The sequence below is a fragment of the Typopeltis vanoorti genome, chromosome 5, assembly GCF_054136105.1.
Source record: "Typopeltis vanoorti isolate ZY-2024b chromosome 5, IOZ_Tvanoo_1.0, whole genome shotgun sequence".
NCBI classification, from domain to species: domain Eukaryota; kingdom Metazoa; phylum Arthropoda; class Arachnida; order Uropygi; family Thelyphonidae; genus Typopeltis; species Typopeltis vanoorti.
In genome coordinates this window covers 14,924,257-14,944,359 of record NC_143553.1, presented here as the reverse complement: position 1 = coordinate 14,944,359, position 20,103 = coordinate 14,924,257, and the positions used below count along the sequence as shown (strand labels likewise).

Here is a 20,103-nt window from a genome sequence, read left to right as displayed (position 1 = left end):
AACTGGATATATATATATATCCCTAGGCCTGTGACAATATCATTGATATAAATGTTGCACAGTAATGGCTCCAGTACTGAAGTCTGTGGAACTCCCCTTGTAATCTTTCTACTCCCTGATACTAATCCCTTCATATACAACTCTCTGATATCTATCAGAAAGCCGATTCCCAATTCAATTAGCATTCCCAATTCAATATCCAAACCCATATGTTGCAACTTAAAAATCAACTTGTCAAATGCCTTAGAAAAATCCAAAAAAATTACAGTGTATTCCTTCCACTGTCTTACTTTATTGTAAAAGGTAACCAGATTTCTAAAACAAGAGCGCCCTTTGACAAATCCATGCAGGCCTGCATAAATATTATTACTCATATCTGCTTAATTCTATATACAAGTTCTTAACAACTTCCTCAAAATCTTAACTAAAGAAGAAATACACACAAGTCTATGACAGTTTGATACCTCAATTCTGCCACCACCTTTATGCAGTGGCATCATCTAACACTGCTTCCATTCTCCAGGAACCTGTCCCATTGCAAAACTTTCATTAAACAATCCAAGTCAGTGACATGGTCAATTGCATAGCATATTATCTTAAAACATATGGTGAAATTCCATCTAATTCCCTTGTCCAACTCACATTTAGCATACTCAGTATGTTGGAACACATCTCCTTCATTCATTTTTTTAAACAGTTCATACACATTATCCTTCTAGGAATAAAGCCTGATGTAGCAGGATGGAACATAATAAAGTAATCATTAAACATCTGAAGTATGTCATCTGCACTGGACATCTGAGTCCCATCTCCATCCAGAAAGGTAATCCTCCACTATCATCTTTCCTCCTACTTGCCACACAGCAGTAAAACTTACTGGGACTCTCCTTGAAGCACAGCACTAGTTTCCTCTCATATATACTAATTTTTCTTTCCTTACAATATCCTTACAATATAATTTCTAATTTCCTTACAATATAATTCATCTGCAGTTCCTCTTTTCTTTCTCTTGTCATCCAAATTGCTTTCTTCACTTGAGGTATCCATTCTGCTATTGCTATCAACATTTTTTTCTTAATTATCTCCCATGCAGCACTGATCCCTCTTTCTTCCAATTCTTTCATCCATTGTACTACTGTATGCTGGTTACTAAGTGTGTGATAGATGCCTGCCTTAAACCATCCAGATTCATTCTGCTTTGACACTTCCACACTATTCATTCTTCAAATCAGGACAACATGGTCACTCTCACCAACTGAGGGCATGTATGACATTTCAGTCACAATCAGATCCTTTTATGAATGAAAAAATCCAAAACTCTTGATCCTCATGTTCCCTTCACCACATGATGATTAAGACATTGGTTCCTCAAGAAATCCCAAAAATTCAGTTCTCTTATTACTACATGCTAAATATTACTAATTTGCCAAAACGTTTCCTCTTCATCTCCATCTATATTCTCTGGTCTATAGCAACATCCCACTGAATATCTTCTCTTAGAATCATCTCTCACACCATATACTTTCTAAGCAATTAGTATTATTTCCACTATGATTTCTTCCAATGAGACAATGATGCTTGTGTATCTGTCTGCTTTTCAGCGATCAAAAGTTAGTTACCAGTAGCAATGTCTGAGAGTATTGTAAAAGCAACAAAAGGTAAGAATGAAATGAATGAATGAATGAAAAGATTAAACACATCCTCTGGAAAAAAGAAGACTTTTTGGAGGCAGTATAAGTTGATGCATAATAATCAGTTACATGTACAAAGGTTAGATCATAAAAATGACTCATTTGATATGTTCAGCAAAAGTGTACAGTATGAGCAGAAATTAACCAATCAAGCCAAGAAAAATTTAGAGTGTTCTTTCAATATGTGACAAGTAGAAGAAAGAAAGAATGATTATGGGAGGATGATGTGTGTCAGTGGATGAAAATGGTAGATTGATAGTAACTGTAGAGGATATACACTATCTGATCAAAAGTATCCGGACACCTACTCAAAACTGTAATCACACTTTCCAGTAGTGGACATTAATACTGGGTGGGTCCACCCTTTGTTTCTATGAGCTCTAACTCTGTTGGGGGATTTTCCACCAGGTGTCAGAACGTCTCTGGAGGAATGGCAGCACATTCTTCCTGAAGAGCTGTAGCCAGAGCAGTTTGTGATGTGAGTCGTTGGGGTCTGGTGCAAAGTCAGCTTTCTAATTTCCCAGAGGAGTTCTATGGGATTCGAGTCAGGGCTCTGGGCCAGCCAGTCCATTTCTGGAACGTTATTGTCCACAAACCATTCCCTCACAGACCTTACTTTATGACAGGTAGCATTGTCATGCTGATACAGACAATAGTCATTACCGAGTTGATCTTCTACTATAGACAGTATGCAATGAGTCAAAATATCCTTGTACCCTTCTGCATTTAGATTTCCGTGTATAGTGTTACGAGGGCCAAGTCTATTCCATGACCCCCCCCCCACACACACACAGTGTATGTAATACCACCTCCTCCAAATTTCACTGTTGGCACTACACATGCTTGCAGGAATTGTTCTCTAGGCATTTGCCACACCCACCCACCCATTGGATTGCCACATGGTGAAGCATGATTCATCACTCCAAATCACACGTTTCCAGTTGTCCACTGTCCAGTGGCATCACTCTTTACACCACTGCAGGTAGTGCTTAGCATTCATAGGAGAAATGTTTGGTTTATAGGCAGCTGCTCGACCATGGAACCTCATTCCTCTTAACTCTCGACGCACAGTCATGGTGCTGGCTGGAGAGTTAGTAGTACTGGGGAACTCCCTGGTGATTGTTTCACTCAATGTCTGGTGATTTCCATGAGCTACCTTTTTCAACGCTTGACAGTCCCTGTCTGTCATTACACACAGCCTATCCAACCGTGGTTTTGTTGTGGTTGTGCCTTCACGTTTCCACTTCACAATCACGTCACCAATTGTTGACTTGAGCAACTTGGGGAGGGCTGAAATGTCTCTGACAGATTTCTTACTGATGTGACAACCAATAACTAGTCCACATTCAAAGTCACTGAGCTCCCTTGACCTACCCATTCTGCTCGTACTTCTTATCACTGAACAACACACAGCTCCGTGTTTTTATACCAGTAAGTGAGGTTGTAGTGACATCCAGATGTCAGTTTGTGAATTACAGAGGGTGTCCAGATACTTTTGATGAGATAGTCTAGTTGTGAATACTCATTGATTACTAAAAGAAAGAGCCAAAAGGCTTCAGTTCAGCAATGCAAATTTATATAAAAGTGGATATTAAATCCAGCATTATTTCAAAGCTGAATGTAAAAGCTATGAAATTTTCATACAAATACGTATGTATAAATACTAACTAATTAATTTATTTATTTAGGTATTTCATTCTAATGAATGAGACATCATGAGGAACTTAAGTGTAGCAGGTATAATGGACAAGGAAGTAATGTTAAGTGAGCAAGAAGTATATGAAGAATTAAATAGCAAACTTGATATTAATAAAGAAGTAGGACCTGGCAACATATCAATGCATGTCTCAAAAGAATGCTCCTGGGAATGAATGGTACCCTTGGCATACCTGTTTAACAAGAGTTTTGCAACATGGCAAGTTCCAAAGAAGTGGTAAGAGGGCAATGTGTCACTTCATAAAGGAGAAGGGGTGATGATAAAATTATAGTAGAGAAGTTAGTGAGAGCTAGGATTCAGAATTGGGTTGATAATTGCAGTATGCTCTGTGATGATTATCATGTGTGTTAGTGATCTACTTATGTACTACAACAAAGTGACCAATTCATTTGACAAGGGAGATGCATATACTGTGTAATATTTGGATTTTTCAAATGCTTTTGATGGATTGCCAAATGTCAAATGGATAACTGAACTGCAATGATTGGGATTGAACAAGAGAGAAAACCTGTATCAGCAGAATGTGTATAGGGAGGGGGGGTTGTATCCCAGAAGAGGAAGGTCATTAGTGGTACATGGAGGGATGTGTTTGGAAGCATTATTATTTATCTTGTATGTTAATGATATTGGAACTGGCTGAATTGGAGATATGTAGCTGTTTGCAGTTGGTGCATAGTTGGGAAGAAGTGTGAGGAGTAGAGCAGATATTATGGTGTTACAGGAGGATTTGAATAAATTTAGTGAGTGGAGCTACCAGCTTAATGTTACAAAGTGCAGGGTCTTGGAATTTGGTATGCAAGGATGGGATGTAGGATATACAACTAATTGGGAAATTTTGAAAGCGGTGGAGGAAATGAGAGATTTGCATATGTTTGTGGACAAAGACTTGAAGTTAAGGTAACATTGCTGAAACTGTGCAAACATCATAATGCATCATGTCAATGATGAAGAGGAGGACTTTAACATCTAAAAGCAAACAGTTATGGTTCCTTTGTAGACTTTGATCAGACAATATATAGATTACTGTGTGCAGATCTAGTCACCTGTATTTTAAGGAGATGAGGATATCTTAAAGTGGGTCCAGAGAAGATTTACTAAGTCTGAGTCAGCTGTTTGGAATGCAGGATATGAAAAGATATTGAGATAATGGAATCTGCAGAGCCTTGTGAATAAAAAATGAGAGTGGATGTGAGGGAGACATATCAGTTTATGATATGTTGTAACCAGATTAATGTGAAGGAGATTTTTTATAGAATAGAGAGAACAAAGGGTAGAACAAGAGGCCATCCCTGGAAGCTCTGTAGGAAAGTGGTGAACAAAGGAATAGGAAGCAGGTTATTTACATGGAAAGTGGTTGATGGCCTTACTACATTACCTGACATTGCAGTTATTATTATTATCATCTGACCCCCATGGAGTTGACCCCAATCTGTGAAAAATCTCTTCTATGTCAAACCGATAACAAACAACCCATGACTAGCTTATATGTCTCAATCATATGCCCCCCCCCCCCCTTCCTGTTATTCATGAGGCTTTGCAACTTACATTCTCTCAATCTGTCCTTGTATTCTATATTCCAAAGACCACTGATCACCTTTGTGAATCTTCTCTGGATCCTTTCCAACTATCCTCATCACGATCTGGTGACCAAATCTGTGCACAATAATCCATATGGGGGACTGAGCAAGGCTTTATACGGTGGCATCATAACCTCTCTATTTCTGCAAGTCAGGGTCATCCACATCATTGCCATTAATCTGATGCGACATCCTCAGAACTTGTGCAATGTGGCCTCTGAATTTCAGGTCCTTGTCCAACATCACTCCTAGATCTCTCATCGCCTCTACAGTGCAGAAACTGTGAACAAATTTAATGCCCAGATTGATGATCCTTTTGTATGAGAATCTTCCTGAACTTTTTTTTTTGACTTCTTGGAGGTCTGATTACAAAAAAATAAAATTAAAATAAATAAATAAAAAATAATGATTAAAGGAATATTTGCTTGTGCTTCCTAAGGATCTTTTCTGTACAATGCCAACCTCATAGTGTGTGTGTGTGTGTGTGTGTGTGTGTGTGTGTGTGTGTGTGTGTGTGTGTGTGTGTGTGTGTGTGTGTGTGTGTGACTCCTTGTATCTGGTCAGTTTGTCCAAAATATGAAAGATATTATCCCTATAAGACCTGAAAAATTTCAGATATACAGCAGATGAGGAAAGAGTTTTGGTGTAGTGGTGAACAGAAAACTAGAAAGTTTGTCAATAGGAAAATATGTAGAATCAAATTTCCTCAAAATTCTTGAGGCATGCTCTATATTTTAGAAAGTGTAAATAATTATACATTTTCTCTCTAAAGTGATATACTTGAGAGTCAGATTTTGATCTATTGGATTTTCTGGGGATCATATTGATTTTACTGCATCAAGGATTTGACATTGTGAAGTCTTGTTTACAAAGCTCAAATAGAAGAGCAACTTGTGTGGACTTGAGTAATGTTTTAATCATGGCTTTTATCTGAGCCTATGGCATGTGAAATCTTGTTATATGAACCAGAATTTTGGCTTCTGGTAAACACAGGTGAACAGATTGCCAGAAATTCAAGGCAACACATTGTCCGAGAATTATTTTGGGAAAGATATCCATCTCCTAGTATTTACAGATCCTGGGAAGTATCATCTTCATTTTTTGGAAATTCGTACATATACTACAAGAAATATGCTGTTTTTCAGCCATCTGATTCTGGCATTCTCCATGAAATATATCTATACCTCATTGTTAAGCCTTTCAAGAAGTTTTTTTTTTTGTTGTTACTTTTTTTTTGTTTTGTCATCATCTTCACTAATATTTTCCCTATCCCTTCCCCCAGCAATGTCATAATTTCTCTTAGTTATGTATCTTATTTTTCATAATCATTTCAGTATAATCGCACTGGACAAGGAAGTCAATGTAACCAAGCTATTATGTTAATAACAGATGGTGCACCATATACATATGAAGAAATCTTTCGCCGTTACAATTGGCCAAATATACCAGTAAGTTAAAACTTCTAAGCTATTGTAAAAATAGTTTTAATTATATTAAAATTATCATTGTTATGATTATAATTTGAGGAGTAGGAAATATTTCTAAATTTTTTTCTTAATTGCATAAAATTCAATTTGTTTTCCATAACTTGAAACAGATACAATTTGATTGGTTTTCAGGTATAACTTTATAAAAACCTTAATTTATTAATGGTATGATATCTGACAGCTATTTCTGACCCTCATAGAGCATCTGTAGCTCAGTCAGTATAAATGGTCTGGTTGGGTGAGTGGTAGCATACCTGCTCTCCAGCCAACAGGTAATGGGTTTGAATCCTACTGTGGGCATAGATGTTTGTGAATGTCTTTAGGTGGGTGGTCCTGGTGTGAGACCACTGTCCCACTTATTGGAGGCCTAAAATGGCTTGAAAAAGTTCATGTATGGTCTATAGAGTTTTGTATAAAAAATTTTTTTACTAAGTAAAAAAATAAAAAATGCAAAAAAAATATAAAATCAAACTGGCCAGAAGAACACACAATTTACAGACAAAACACCATGACCCCATAGCTTAGTTGCTATATACACTCTTTGGAAAGAACCCAATGGATATCATAGTGTGAGGAACAAATAGATGTGCCACCCATCTTAATAAGATTAGGACCTCCTTTCACTGCAATAATTGCAGCAGTCCTACAGGGCATACTTTTCACAAGTGTCGATAGCGATCAGTGGTAATTTTGTACCATTCTTCCTATAGACATGTAACGAGCTCCTGGACTGTTGTGGATTGGGTGGATGTCTCTTGACCTCACCCAATGCTCCAGTTTATCCCACAAATGGGTTGAGACCAGGGATCTGTGGAGGCCTGTCAAATGTGTGACATTCTTGTACACCAAACATGCAATTACAGCAGCATTCTTATGACATGGTGCATTATCTTGCTAAAAGAGACAATGGTCAGTTCCGTAGAAATGCCACAAAGTAGGAAGCATTACATTGTCCAGAATGTTCTGATACCTCTTGGAGTTCAGTGTTCATGACACCACAAAAATAGATCCAAGGCTAAACCAGGAAAAAAAACAGGATCATGCCATCACATTTCTACCTCTGAATTTAATAAGTTGAGATTATGCACTCTGGTAAGAGATATTCACTAGGCACCTACCACACTCACACCTGTCCATCTTCTCAGTAGAGGGTGTAGTGTGATTCGTCATCGCTCAATACCACAGCTTGCACCACTGAAGATGGTGCTGCATGTTGCATGTAGGGGTTTACATATTGCAGTCCTACCATGGAAACTGATATTGTGAGCCTTGATTTTGAACGTTTTTCTGCAGATTCATGTTTCAGTCAATGCTCAGAACTCCACATTCAACATATCGACTGACAAATAGTTTTGTTACTATTTAGCGATTTGTTACTCATTTTATTGTGCTGGACATGAAAAAGAGAGACTCAGTCCATACTGCATACATAGATATCATCTGGCAAAGTTGTATTTCAATCTCCTGATTGCAACATATTGCATCAGCCAATCATACACAACCCACCAAGGAGCTAATGCATCATTGGCTGATGCAATGCAGTTGAGTCTTGACATTGCTGCCATAAGATAATGTAATCATTAATATAAAGTGAAGTCTTGTAGGGTGAGCAAGTGTTTGTGCACCTTCCTGGTCTATGCTCCCATTTACTCCTGCATCATAAGTACATTACTACATAAGTGATCCCTGCAGTGTAAATCCAGTAGTAGCGATATTTCTCTTAATTGTGCAAATAATTCCCATTCTCAAACCTCTGTTAGAATTTTTTTTTAGAAGAAAATTTTCTTCTTCTAACAGAGAATTCTCTGTTAGAAGAAAGAAATGATCTTGTTTGCAATCTGGAGCTGTCCAAGGCCAAAGCAGAGTTACTGGGATCAAGATTTTTTCTGCAATGGAATCTTCTCAAGGAAAATGTTCGAGTGACTTCATTTCACACTTGCCATGAGCAGTTTCTGCAGAACAGAGGGTCATCTTCCAAAAGGAAGATGACCTTCTGTTCTGCTACAATGTGGATCACCTGATGAATGCCATTTGAATCAAACGTGACCAGCATGAATGATGACTATTCATAGACTCGTCAAAATTGAGTCTCAAGGCTGTGTTGCTGCATAATGGAAACCAGCTTCCATCCATTCTATTCAGATATGCTGAATAGAATGGATGGAAGATGAAAGAAACCTACAACAACCTAAAACAGTTGTTGGGCTGTTTTCAATACATCAAGTATGGCTGGCATCTTTGTGGTGACTTGAAGGTAGTCATTGTTGATGGGTCTGTAGCTGGGATGTATGAAGTACTGCTATTTTTTGTGTGAATGGGACTGAACAAGGACTTTGCACTGTGTGAAGAGAGACTGGCCTGCAAGGAAATCTTTGAAGGTTGGAGAGAAGAATCTGCAACACCTAGCACACCCCTAAACATCAAATTCAGCGTGGTAAAAACTTCGTAAAAGCCATGGACCAGATTGAATCACCTTTCAAGTACCTGGCTGACAAATTCCTTTGACTCAGTGAAGCAGAAATTAAAGAGGTAGTTTTTGTGGATCCTCAGATCTGAAAGCTCTTCATTGATGAGATGATTGACAACCTGCTACAGTGTGATGAGAATAAAGCTTGGGATGAGTTTAGTCTGGTATCAGCTAACTTCCTCAGAAATGTCAGGGCAGAAAACTACAAGGAACTGTTAAGGACTTGCTGTCTCTATATGACAAACTTGACTGCAATGTATCCTTAAAAATGCACTTGTTCCACTCCCACTAGGATTTCTCCCCTGACAACAGTGAACGTTTTCATCAGGAAATTGCAATGCTAGAGAAACAATACCAGGGAAAGTGGTCCACTTCCATGTTGGCTGAGTACTGTTGGATGCTCACTAGAGATGATCCTGAGCAGCTATACAAGTAACAGGCAAAGTGACATTGGATGTAGAAGTGGACATTTACCGGTATATGTGATAATCTGTTATATTAGAAACTATTATGGATCTCTCACAAATCGTAGCCCATTTCCCATTTTCATTCACATTCGTCATATTCACAACATCTCTTTCAAACTTTGTCATTTACCTTCTTGCAACCATTACACCCAGACACAGTTGCACTGACTTGGGAGTATTATATTCCTCCAATTTATACCTGCTACAAACATGTGAGTGACTTTATTATTATTATTATTATTATTATTATTCCTGATACCTCCAAGGAGTCCGAAGATTCATCGCGGGAGGAAATCTTCAACTGTGTCTACACCTTACCTCTACTACGAATCAACGCCATCTACCGCCCACCTCCAACACCACCACAACTAGTAATTTTTTTTTGTCTGTAAATTGCGTGTGTTCTGAAGGGCCGATTTGTATGTATGCGGGATGAAAAACCCGAGTTTCCGGGAGAAAAAACCCTGCACATGACTTGTTACATGGCACGATGCACTTTACCCATGGGGATGTTTGTTGATTTCTTTCCAAGTGCATCGTGCTATGTAACAAGTCAAGTGTTTGTAGTGGGCATAAATTGGAGGAATTTAATACTCCCAGGTCGGTGCAACTGTGTCTGGTATGGGTTAATTCTCTTAGGAGATCGCCACAATAAGCATATTAAGTATCTTTTTTCTCATTTCCATTTACTTGAATAGTACACTTTTACCATTATGAAGAAATGGAAAAATTTTACTCCAAAGACCCATTTGCATAGTTTATTTTTTAAAAAAAAACTTCAGTTATCATGTTATTATCTTTCTTTATAAGAAATCCTGCTCAGAAATCCAGAATGGGTATTAAATTTTTACAGACTTAATCATCCTGCCAACTATGGCATCTTTTCACATACACCAAAATATTTAGGTGAAGCATAGAGTTGAAATAACATGGTTAAGAAGTGCAAGCCATGAATTATCTTAATTACTAGGTAGGATAATCTTCCACATTCAGAAGAACACATTATAGGATTAACTTATATTCATAGCTGTGACTCAGCCATTGCCATTTAAAGCAAGAATTGTGCACTTCCTATGCAATATAGTTCTAATTTTAAATGCAGATATTATGTAGTCAACATATATAGTTGTTTTATATAATATAATTTCATATAATTATAGTTCATTGATAATGGTAGGGCAAAATCGCGAAACTATACCTTATCATGAGGGAAGAAAAAAATCGATCAATGGATACACAGGAAATTGTAAATGCACATAAATATTGTGTCTATCTGGAAAAATGTCAATCAACTTTTTTATTAATTTTGTCAAATTACGCTTAGTTGAATTATCATTATCAATTTTCTGATATATACCCTCAAGGAAAGCACAAGCCACTATGACATGCTACACGATTAATCTGATATCAACAATTTTCTTCCAAATTAGTGTATTAATTGTTACCACTACAATATTATTATATCTAAAGTTTTGGTCTCTAATGCAGTTTTGACTGAATCAGTCAATCTAGACCTTGGGTTTCCTGTGGATCTTTTTCCTGTTTGATTCCATATGGCAACAACCTGTTTTGCTAATCTTTCCTTTCTTGTTCTGTTTAAGTCATCATACCACTTTAGATTAGCCCTGTTCATACATTCTTGAATGTTAAAAATGTCCAGTTCCTTTCTATTATCTTCATTTTTAATATGATTCTGCTTGTTGATGCCATCTGTTCACTCTCCTAATCTCTTTCAGAACTCTCATAACAGTGGTTTTTAATCTTTGGTCAAGTTCTTTATTTCTAAGCCAACTCTCAGATCCATAACTTAAAATAGGTTTAAACGCTATCTTGTGTACTGTTAGTTTAGTGTTTTGGCTAATTTCTATCTTATTCCATATAAATTTATTATTATTATTCAGGATCTCCATGGAGCCATAAGACTCACTGTGAGAAGAGTGTCTTAAATAACACAATGCACACAAAACAATCTTAAACAACAGAAAGTCTATCACACCATTCCTTAAACTCATTCACTGTTTATGCTTTCACCACCCTATTGGGCAATGCATTCCGTGGTCCAACCACCCTGTGTGCAAAAAAGCCACTCACCGCACTCTTAGTCACCACTTACATTCATAATTTCAATGGATGATCCCTTGTCCTTGCTCCTTCCTCTTGTGATACCATACAAATGAATTCCCTAGTGTCAACCCTGTAACTACCCTCAAAGTTTAAATATCTCAATCACATCACCTTTCCTTCTTCTATCTACCAAATTCGGCACCAGTCTATTCTCATGGCTAACATTGTACTGTCCTGATATCATTTTTGTTATCTGCCTTTGCATCCTCTCTCAACTTAATTTATCTTCAAATCTCAGTGACATATATGAGCATAATAATCCAGTTGTGTTCTGTGACCAGTGCATCAATATCCTTCTCAGTATCATTATCCTACTTAGCCAGCCTGGTTGGCTGAGTGGTTAGCATGTCCGCTATTCAACCAACAGGCTTTGGGTTTAAATCCCACCACCACCACCACCGACATGGATGTTTGTGATTGTCTTTAGGTGGGAGATGAATTTCAACATCGGGTGTGAGACCACCAACCTGCTTACTGGAGGCCTGAATTGGCTGAAACAGTTCCATAGAGCAGGGTTTCCAGACTAGGTAAAAAAATTAATAAAAATACAAAAAAACAAGTATAATATCAATCGAACATGGAAAAAAAAATCTTTAGCCCATCCACATTATGAATGTACTATAGGTTTATAAATAAACCTTTCATGGTTGGAGCCACATGAAAATAATAAACAAATAAAATATTGCAGAGGTCCTCTGGATGACCTTCAGTACTTCTGCAATATGTCCCCTAAACTTCAAGTTTCTATCAAGAATCATCACAAGGTTTCTTTCCTTCTGGTTATCTTCTGGAACCCAAGCTTCAAGATATTAAATTTCGTCACATTAAAGTGATCATATCGCCATCAATTTGCCTATATTTCCATTTATTCAAATCCACTTGAAAGTCTAACACATCATCACTATTACTAATAACCCTATCCAGCTTCACATCATCTGCAAAAAACTGAATATCATCCTGCAATCTGTTGACTATATCATTGACACATAGGGTAAACAATACAGTTCCCAATACTAGACTTGAGGGACCAACTTTTAACCTTTGGCTTCCTTGATACCACTTCATCTTACACAACCCTGTAATATCTATCAACCAGCAAATCCCCATAACTTAAATATCAGCTTGTTTGACCTTATCAAATGCCTTTGCAAAATTAAATAAAAAAAAATAATAATAATAAAAGCAGTATATGCCTTTCCTTATCAACCATTCATAATCATCATCATCATCATCATCATCATCATCAAATTCCTGACATGTACCCTCAAGGGGTGTACAGGATATGATAGTACTACATGAAAAATTTACATCATTACTAACTTCCTATCTACAATTTTTCTCCAAATCAGTCTGTTACTTGTCAAGACTCCAACATTATCAGATCTTATATTTCTATTGTCTAAGGCACTTTGTACCATATCAATCCACCTATATCTTGGTCTTCTTCTGGATCATTTTCCTGCCAACCTGGCAGAGAACACTTGTTTAGCTAATCTTTCCTCGCCCATTCTGTTTAAGTGACCATACCACCTGAGATTAGCTCTGCTAACGCATTCCTGGATGCTGACAATGTCAAGTTCTTTCCTAATATCCTCATTTTTAATATGATATTGCCATTGATGCCATCTGTTCACGCCTGTAATCTTTCTCAGGACTCTCATATCTGCGGTCTCTAGTCTTTGGACAAGTGTTTTACTTCTGACCCAGCTCTCAGATCCATAAGTGAAAACTGGTTTGAGCACTGTCTTGTATACAGCTAATTTAGTGTTCCGACTAATTTCTCTCTTATTCCATATGAATTTATTCAATTGACTTCCTACCATACTACCAGCTTTGTTGATTCTGTTGTCCATTTCCACATTTAATTTACCATCTTCACTAAAAATCGTGCCTAAGTAGCTGAAATGTTTTACTTGTTCCACAGGTTCTCCGTTCACAACACAATTGACATTTTCAACGATTCTGCCTATTTTCATTGTCTTTGTCTTTTTAATGCTGACCTTCATACCATAACTATTACAACAGTTATTCAATTTAGTCAGGGAATCTTGCAGACTTGTAGCGGATTTATTTAGAAGTATAACATCGTCCACATAAAGCAAAGAGCTGACATTAAAAGATAAAAGATAAGCAAGATCTGAGACAAGCAAGCAAAGATCTGCAAAGACAAGCAAAGATCTGCAATAAAAGATAAAAGCACGTGGCGGTGAATTTGAGCTGTGCAGAAGAAAGTGATTTTTAATCGGTGAATAGTCCGTTTTTTTTCCCGTTTTTATACGTTTTTGAGTGCTGAATTGTTTCTCTGAATACGAGTGTACTTCAGTGGTAGTTTTTCGGAAGTTAGTTGCTGTCGCGATATAATATATGTTGGTACCGTCAGAATCGAACGCGTAACGGTGGAAGACAAAACGAAGCTAAGTTACTTTGTATTTAGTTATATTTCATTTTATTTAATTATATTAGTACTTAAATGTTCTGATGTTTGTACTTTTTTCCCCTCTTATTTATTAATTGAATAATTATTAAGGATTACGCTACTCGGCAGTAAGGAATGATGGTGGATTCAGCAGCAGTCGCAAGTGACGTAACGCCAAGTCCTCCGCCATTTAAGAACTCGATTATTAGCAATATCATAAGGGACTTTGTGGCATGCAGTACTTGCGGCATGTATGCTTCTAAGGAATTACATATGTGGTTTGTTAAAGAGAGTGGAGAGCGTATGTGCGCAAAATGCAGGCAGTTGGAGGAAATAACTACATTAGATATATCGATATCCGACTTTGTTGCTCCAGGAACGGAGAATGAATGTAGGAAGACGAGTAGTATGATAGGAGAGAATGAGAAAATAATGGTTGATAGTGTGGAAGGTGTGAGTGACTGTGGAAGTTTAGGAGATGGTTTTGTTTGGGAGAGTGAATTTAGATTAAGAGTGACTGACCTGCAGCGGGAGATAGATGAGTTGAAAGAGGAGGTGGAATGTCTAGTGAATGAGAGCAGAAGTATGAAAGATAAGATTAGGAGAATGGAAGAGATGAATGCAAGGCGAATCAGAGTAGGAGAGAGAGAGAATTTAAGGAGTATGAGTGAGAGGTATGGGGGTGCTAGAAGAGGAGAGATTGGAAACAGTAGAAGAGAAGGAATGAGAGAGAGGTATGGGAATGCTAGCAGACGAGAGGATGAAAACAGTAGGAGAGACGGAATGAGAGAGAGATATGGAAGTGCTAGAAGAGGAGAGAATGGAAACGGTAGGAGAGATGGAATGAGAGAGAGGTATGGGAATGCTAGAAGACGAGCGGATGGAAACAGTAGTAGGAGAGACAGAATCAGAGAGGGATATGGAAGTGCTAGAAGTGGAGAAAATGGAAACAGTAGGAGAGAGGGAATGAGAGAGATGTATGGGAGTGCTAGAAGAGGAGAGAATGGAAACAGTAGAAGAGAGAGGTATGGGAATGAAAGAAGAGGAGAGAATGGAAACAATAGGAGCGATGGAATGGTAAGAGGTATAATGTATGGTGACTCAATGATCCGTGGTGTTCAGGATAGGATGCGTGAGGAGTGTTTGCCAGGAGGAACAATAGAAAGGGTGGCTATGGCAATTAAGAGAAGTGAAAGGGTGGATGAGATGATTGTGATGGTAGGAACGAATGACTTGAGTGGTAATGTAAGTCGGGCAGCGAGAGATATGAGATTTTTGCTTGAGACTGTACGGAAGAAGACAGAGAGAGGAAAAATAGTGTGCGTGTTGCCTAGGTATGATAATGATGAGCTGAGCAGAAGAGCGGTGATATTGAATGGCATAATAGCGAGAATGTGTGACAAGAGAGGACTGGTATATGTGGATGCTTGGAGTGCGTTTGAGGAAAGAGAGGAGTTGTTTGCGAGAGACCGTTTGCATTTGAATGAGGAAGGACGTAGGCATCTGGAGAGATTGCTGTTCTGAACGAGTCAGTGTGTCCCAGGGAGGATGATAGCAGGGGTGGCCTCTTGTGGGAATGGATACTTGGGAGAAGGGAGACAATGTCAGGTAAGACTGAGCCCAGTGGAGTCTAGAAGGGATAATGCTGGGTATAGAAACAATGGCATTTATATGCTGTATACTAATGCCAGGAGTATCCGGAATAAGGGAGAGGAATTGGTGGCGCAGATAGCTTCAGCCTGGCCAAAAATTATTGCGATCACTGAGACGTGGTTGACAGAAGGGGATATAAAAACAGAAATAGAAGTCGCTGGGTATAGCATTTTTCGCCAGGATAGGAGGGGAAAGCGTGGTGGTGGGGTGCTGCTTATGATAAGTGATGACCTATGTCCTCTAAGAGTGGAGAATTTGGAAGGTAGTGAGACAAATGATTTTGAGAGCGTATGGTGTGAGGTAGAGGTAGGCAAGACAGGATATTTAGTGGGGTGTTGCTACAGACCCAGGAGCACAGAGGATGGGGACCAGGAGATGTTTAGACAGCTAAGTTTGGCAAGTGCAAGAAGAATGATTGTTATGGGAGATTTTAACTTCAGTAGTATAAATTGGAGAGAGGAAGATGCATGTAACAATAGGGGAATGGAATTTCTAGAATTCTTGAGGGACAAATGTCTTAGGCAACATGTAACAGAGGGAACAAGAGGTTCAAAAATTTTGGATTTGGTTATAGCATCAGAAGAGTTGATAATAACTGAGTTGACGTCTCTCCCACCAGTTGGAGAGAGTGACCATATGGTTTTGACTTGGAAAATGAATAGACATGCAGGAGTATCAAAGAGACGGGAACTTATGTGGAATTATAAGGCAGGTGATTATAATAGTCTTAGACGTCAACTTCGGGAAGTTTCATGGAGGGAGGAATTGGAAGGCCGGGATATCACCAGTGCGTGGGAAATTGTGAAAGAATATTTGTTATCAGCAATGGTAAGTTGTATACCACGAGTGAAGAAGAGGGCGCAATTTGGAGTAAAGTGGATGACAAACAATATTAAACAGGAATTGCATGCGAAAAAGAGGCTATGGAAGAGATATAAGGAGATAGGTGAAGAGATGCATGAGGAATATAAGACACAGGCCAGAAGAGTGACTCGTGTGGTAAGGAAAGCGAAACTGGAATATGAGAGGAGATTGGCCCTAAGATCCAAAGAAAATCCTAGGGAATTTTTTAGCTATGTGGCCAGTAGGAGGAGAAATGACTGTGGAAGAATGATATTGTGGGATAAAAATGGGAATAGAGTGACTGATGCAGAGGACATAGTGGAATTGTTCAATGAACACTTTATTGGAGTATTTCATCCCAGAAGAGTCAGTTTTAATGCTAGAGGGATAGGACTGGTATGAGGTCTGGAGGTACAGGAGGAGAGTGTGTTTCAGATACTGAGTACTCTGGATGTCAGTAAAGCTGTGGGACTGGATGATATTTCGCCACGAGTTTTGAGAGAATGTTCTAGGGAATTGACAATACCTTTAACGTGGCTTTTCAATGAAAGTCTGGCTTTGGCAAAGGTGCCCAGGGAATGGAAGGAAGGTAAGATAGTGCCATTGCATAAGGGTGGTAACAGACTGGAAGTGTCTAATTATAGGCCAGTCTGTGTCTCATCAGTAGTTGTTAAGATCTTGGAGAAAGTAGTGAGGGACCGTGTACAGCATTGGGCAGATGAGGTTAATGTTATCTGTGAGAATCAACATGGATTTGTGAAAGGACGCTCTTGTTTTAGCAATATGCTAGCCTTTTATAATAAAGTTACAAGAGCATTAGATGAGGGAAAGGCATATACTGCAATTTTCTTAGACTTGGCGAAGGCATTTGACAGGGTGCCACATGATAAACTGATATTTAAGTTGCAGCACATGGGTCTGGATGTCAGATTGGTCAACTGGATTCAGGATTGGCTGTCTGATAGGTATCAGAGAGTTGTGTATGGTGGAGCAGTTTCCAGGAGGCAGAGGGTTACAAGTGGGGTCCCACAGGGCTCAGTACTAGGACCTATATTGTTTAACCTTTATATCAATGACATAGCCAGTGGATTGCAGGGGGATATTCAGTTGTTTGCGGATGATGCGAAGCTTGGAAGGATTATTAGTAATAGTGCAGATGTGGTAGCCCTGCAAGAGGATTTAAATAAGCTAGATAGATGGGCAAATGAATGGGGGTGTCAGTTTAATGCAGCAAAATGTAAGGTCTTGAGGTTTGGGAAACATCGATGGGATGCTGCATACTCTATGGGAGGAATTATACTGGAGGAAGTAGGGGAGACAAGAGATCTGGGGTTGATGATTGATAGAAACCTGAAGTTTAGGGGACATATTGCAAAGGTGGTGAAGGTAACACAGAGGATTGCTGCTATTATGAGAAGGACACTGACCTGCAGAGATAAGAGGGTTATCATTCCGTTGTATAAGTCTCTGATCAGACCACACTTGGACTATTGTTCTCAGATTTGGTCCCCAGGATTTGAAGGGGATAAATTAACCGTGGAAAGGATACAAAGACGGATGACAAAGATGGTTTCAGGACTGTACAAGGATAGTTATGAGGATCGGCTGAGAGAATGTGGACTGCAGAGTTTGGTGGATAGAAGAAGGAGAGGTGATATGATTGAGACTTTTAAACTGTTGAGAGGTGGTTACAGGGTTGACACTGGGGAGTTCTTTCGCTTGGTTGATCAGCGGGAAGGAGTGATGACAAGAGGCCATCCCTGGAAGTTACGAAAGGAAACTGTGAGCAAGAGGGTAAGGAGTGGTTTCTTTGTGTGGAGGGTGGTTGAGCCGTGGAATGCATTGCCTGATGGAGTGGTGGGAGCGAGAACGGTCAGTGGGTTTAAGGAGTGGTATGATAAACTTTGTGTTTCTCAGGGGGGGACTTCCCCTCGATGAGTCTTGACAGACTTTATGTCTTAGAAAGGACCTCCCTCGATGAGTCTTTTGACTCCTTGGAGGCCTGAATAATAATAATAATAATAATAATAATAATAATAATAATAATAATAATTAACATCTCCAATTCTGATATCATGTTTAATACCACTTTCCTTCATAATGTGATCCATATAGATAATGAATAACAGAGGGGATAATGTACATCCTTGTCTGACACCAGATTTAGCATTAAACCATCTTCCTGTACTTCCTTCAATTCTAACTGCTGACTTACAACTCAATTAAAGACTAAGTATTGCTTGATATAATTTCCCATTGACACCATATAACTGGACCGTATTGAATAGCTTCTCTCTTGGCACCTTGTCATATGCCTTTTCCAGATCGACAAAACTTAAATACAGATCTTTGTTATATTCCCATGCTTTCTCAACTGTTTGTCATAAAGTAAAGATCTGATCCTGACAGCTTCTATTTGGCCTGAATCCAGCTTGTTCTTCACCAAGCTTTCCTTCCACAATTCTTCTCAACCGTTTCTCAAGTATACTTGCATAAATCTTGCCAGAAACACTCAGTAGGGAAATACCTCTGTAATTCTCACATTCAGTTTTATCCCTTTTTATATATGGGTACTATGAAAGCTCCACTCCAATCATCGGGAATTCGTCACTTTTTCCAGGCCTTTTGAACTATGCAGTGCAGCCACTGTAAGAGATAATTAAGAGTACCCACACAGAATGGCACTGTTTTTTAAGCCATATCCCCCCCCCCCCCCCCCAACACACACACACTGTTGAGAAGAGCAAATGGCTTATGCACGGAGTATAGAAAGATCCAGGAAAACACCTATCTTCCAGTGCATAGAGATGTTTCAAATCTAATACATAGATTGAAATTGAGATATCTTCCTGTTAGTACTGCTATAAGACTGTTGGAGAATAATTTTGACATCAATCAAGAGTGGAGACTCCAATGGTAGTTGTTTGCAGGTCCAGACTTGCAGAACCTTCCATGTATAGAAATACAACCACCTGGATATGACCTTCCACGCAAAACTTTGGTTACTAAACCGGCTAAGGACTAACCACGGTCGATGTGCAGACTTTTTTTTACAAGTGTCAGAAAATTCATTCCCCACAATGTGACTGGAAGTGAGAAGCAGACCATTTGCCATATTTGCCAAGAATGCCCACTGAGAGCATACAAAGGAGAGGAACAAGATTTCCTAGTTCCAACATCCGCAACCATTGACTGGATTAATAACTTGGATATAAACTTGTAACATCTGATTGGCAGCAGCATCTTAATTTTTTTATTTGTAATTTTTACTGGTGCTGTTTGTATATTTAATGTGTTTGTGTTACATACATATATTTAGAGATGTCGAGTTTAGACTTTTTATATATATACATGCTTATTTTACATTCAAATTTTATACATATTTTTATATTTGTTATCTACCTCACCCTTATGAAATGGCACTATCATACCCTCCTTCAACTCCTTTGGCATGTTTCCCATAGCCTGACTCTCATGGCAAAGCCAAGCCAGTGTAGCTGTCAGTGCTTAGCATATTCCCTTAAAACATATAGCAAAATCCAATCCAGTCACATAGCTATAATTATTGACATCCAGAGTACTTAGTGTTTGTAACACATTTTCCTCTCGCACTTCCAAACCTTGAACTCCCTCCCCACCCCATCTCTCTAGTAATAAAATC

General features: G+C 38.6%; 1 protein-coding gene across 4 annotated transcripts in view; it reads left to right on the top strand.

Annotated features, from left to right (window-relative positions):
- Positions 1 to 20,103, top strand: part of LOC150106232 (voltage-dependent calcium channel subunit alpha-2/delta-3-like) — a 2,133,114-nt gene that overhangs the window by 638,367 nt on the left and 1,474,644 nt on the right. For all 4 annotated transcript variants that reach the window (XM_090393048.1, XM_090393049.1, XM_090393047.1 and 1 more), the window contains one exon: positions 6,320 to 6,433. In XM_090393048.1, coding sequence (XP_090249174.1) covers positions 6,320 to 6,433 — 114 coding nt within the window. The remainder of the gene's footprint in view (positions 1 to 6,319; positions 6,434 to 20,103) is intronic.